The following is a 1,404-nucleotide window of genomic DNA, read 5'->3' as shown; positions in this document are numbered from 1 at the left end:
AATGATTTTTTAAAAATGTGCTGAAAAACTCGGCTTATACTCAAGTATATACAGTAATCCACAGAGTTCAATATGTGTTTAAAAGAAAATGTAACAAACTCTACAGTTGAACACCTACAAAACTTCCTTAATATCACCAGTTAATTAGCCCTTTGTCAAGATTCTTTTGTACTTTCTAACTTATTTGAGACATGATTCAAATAGGTTTACATTTTTTGGTCCATCCATTATGTCTCTAAAATTTTCAGTTTCCCTTCCATTGTTTTTCTTGATGTACGTACTTGAATAAATAGACTATCATTTGTTTTGTAGGTGTCCCCCTCTAGTCTGGTGTGTGACTTCCATAGTGGTCTTTGGCATTATTCTGTAAATAACGTCACATCTACAAGGCTCATCAGACTTGGAGTTAAAATTTTTTTTAAATTTTGATTTTTTTTGCAAGTATGTCATATTTAATAAGTATCTCTATCAGGAGGCACCTAATAGCTAGTTGTCTCCTGTATTTTAAGGACTAGAGAGAGCTCTTCAGAGATGACAAATTGAAGTTTCTCTACATGGACTGATAATAAGTTGTACTATAATAGCCAGCCTAAAGCAGCTTTCTATTGCCATGGACTCCCATTGATAACACATGGATATTAAATGTACTTTTACTCTATAACTAGTCTTATGAATGGTAGAAACAATACTACTTTGATATTTTAAGCTGTGGAATTAGTGTGTTCTCTCTTCTGTTAAGAATCTGGGTCAACCTATTAAGATGCGGTTCCAAGAAGCTGAAGAAAGACCAAAGTTATTTGAAGAACTAGGAAAACAAATCCAACAATATATGAAAGTAATCAGCTCATTCAAAAACAAGGTACCGTCCCGGGTCCCCCCATCTCTCTCTCTCTATTCCCCCTTTGTTGGAGTTAAGTATGGGTCGTCAGCATTGTGTTCATTTTGGATGTTAGGACAATCGAGCTCACAGAATCTACGTAGAACCTCAGACAGTACATGGAACCTCTGTCTTCAGTACATGGAACCCGGAGTGGAGCTGTTAGATGCTCTTTACTTTTGGCGTTTGAGTTACTTCCCTGAGTTTTAGAATTAATGTCCTGCTCTTGGTCTGTTTGAGACTGCATTAGGCATATCATTTGGTTTATTAATGCAGATGTTGGACTTCTTCAAAAGAGAAAACTTTGATTATATATATATAAGCACAGTGTGATAGATTCGTAAATAACTATTCAGCTTCTGTTTCCTTAGCAAAACTAGTTACTGCTCAATTGGTAGCGCTGGCATTCAAGGTTAGGGCTCACTCTAGTTTGTGATCCTAATTACTCCACTCTGTTCCAGGTTCTTAGTAGAATATCCTTCTGCAGACATTTTTAAGAGTGCGAAGTTGAGCTTGCATTAAAAAAA

General features: G+C 35.8%; 1 protein-coding gene across 1 annotated transcript in view; it reads left to right on the top strand.

Annotated features, from left to right (window-relative positions):
- Positions 1–1,404, top strand: part of HSPA4 (heat shock protein family A (Hsp70) member 4) — a 127,691-nt gene that overhangs the window by 53,119 nt on the left and 73,168 nt on the right. The window contains exon 12 of the mRNA XM_045285042.1: positions 740–1,038. Within this exon, the coding sequence (XP_045140977.1) occupies positions 740–1,038 (299 nt within the window). The remainder of the gene's footprint in view (positions 1–739; positions 1,039–1,404) is intronic.

This window comes from Echinops telfairi, unplaced genomic scaffold (genome assembly GCF_000313985.2).
Source record: "Echinops telfairi isolate 266 unplaced genomic scaffold, ASM31398v2 ScPeMD7_7469;HRSCAF=8507_1, whole genome shotgun sequence".
In the NCBI taxonomy this organism is placed as follows: Eukaryota; Metazoa; Chordata; class Mammalia; order Afrosoricida; family Tenrecidae; genus Echinops; species Echinops telfairi.
This window is presented reverse-complemented; position numbering and strand designations above follow the sequence as displayed.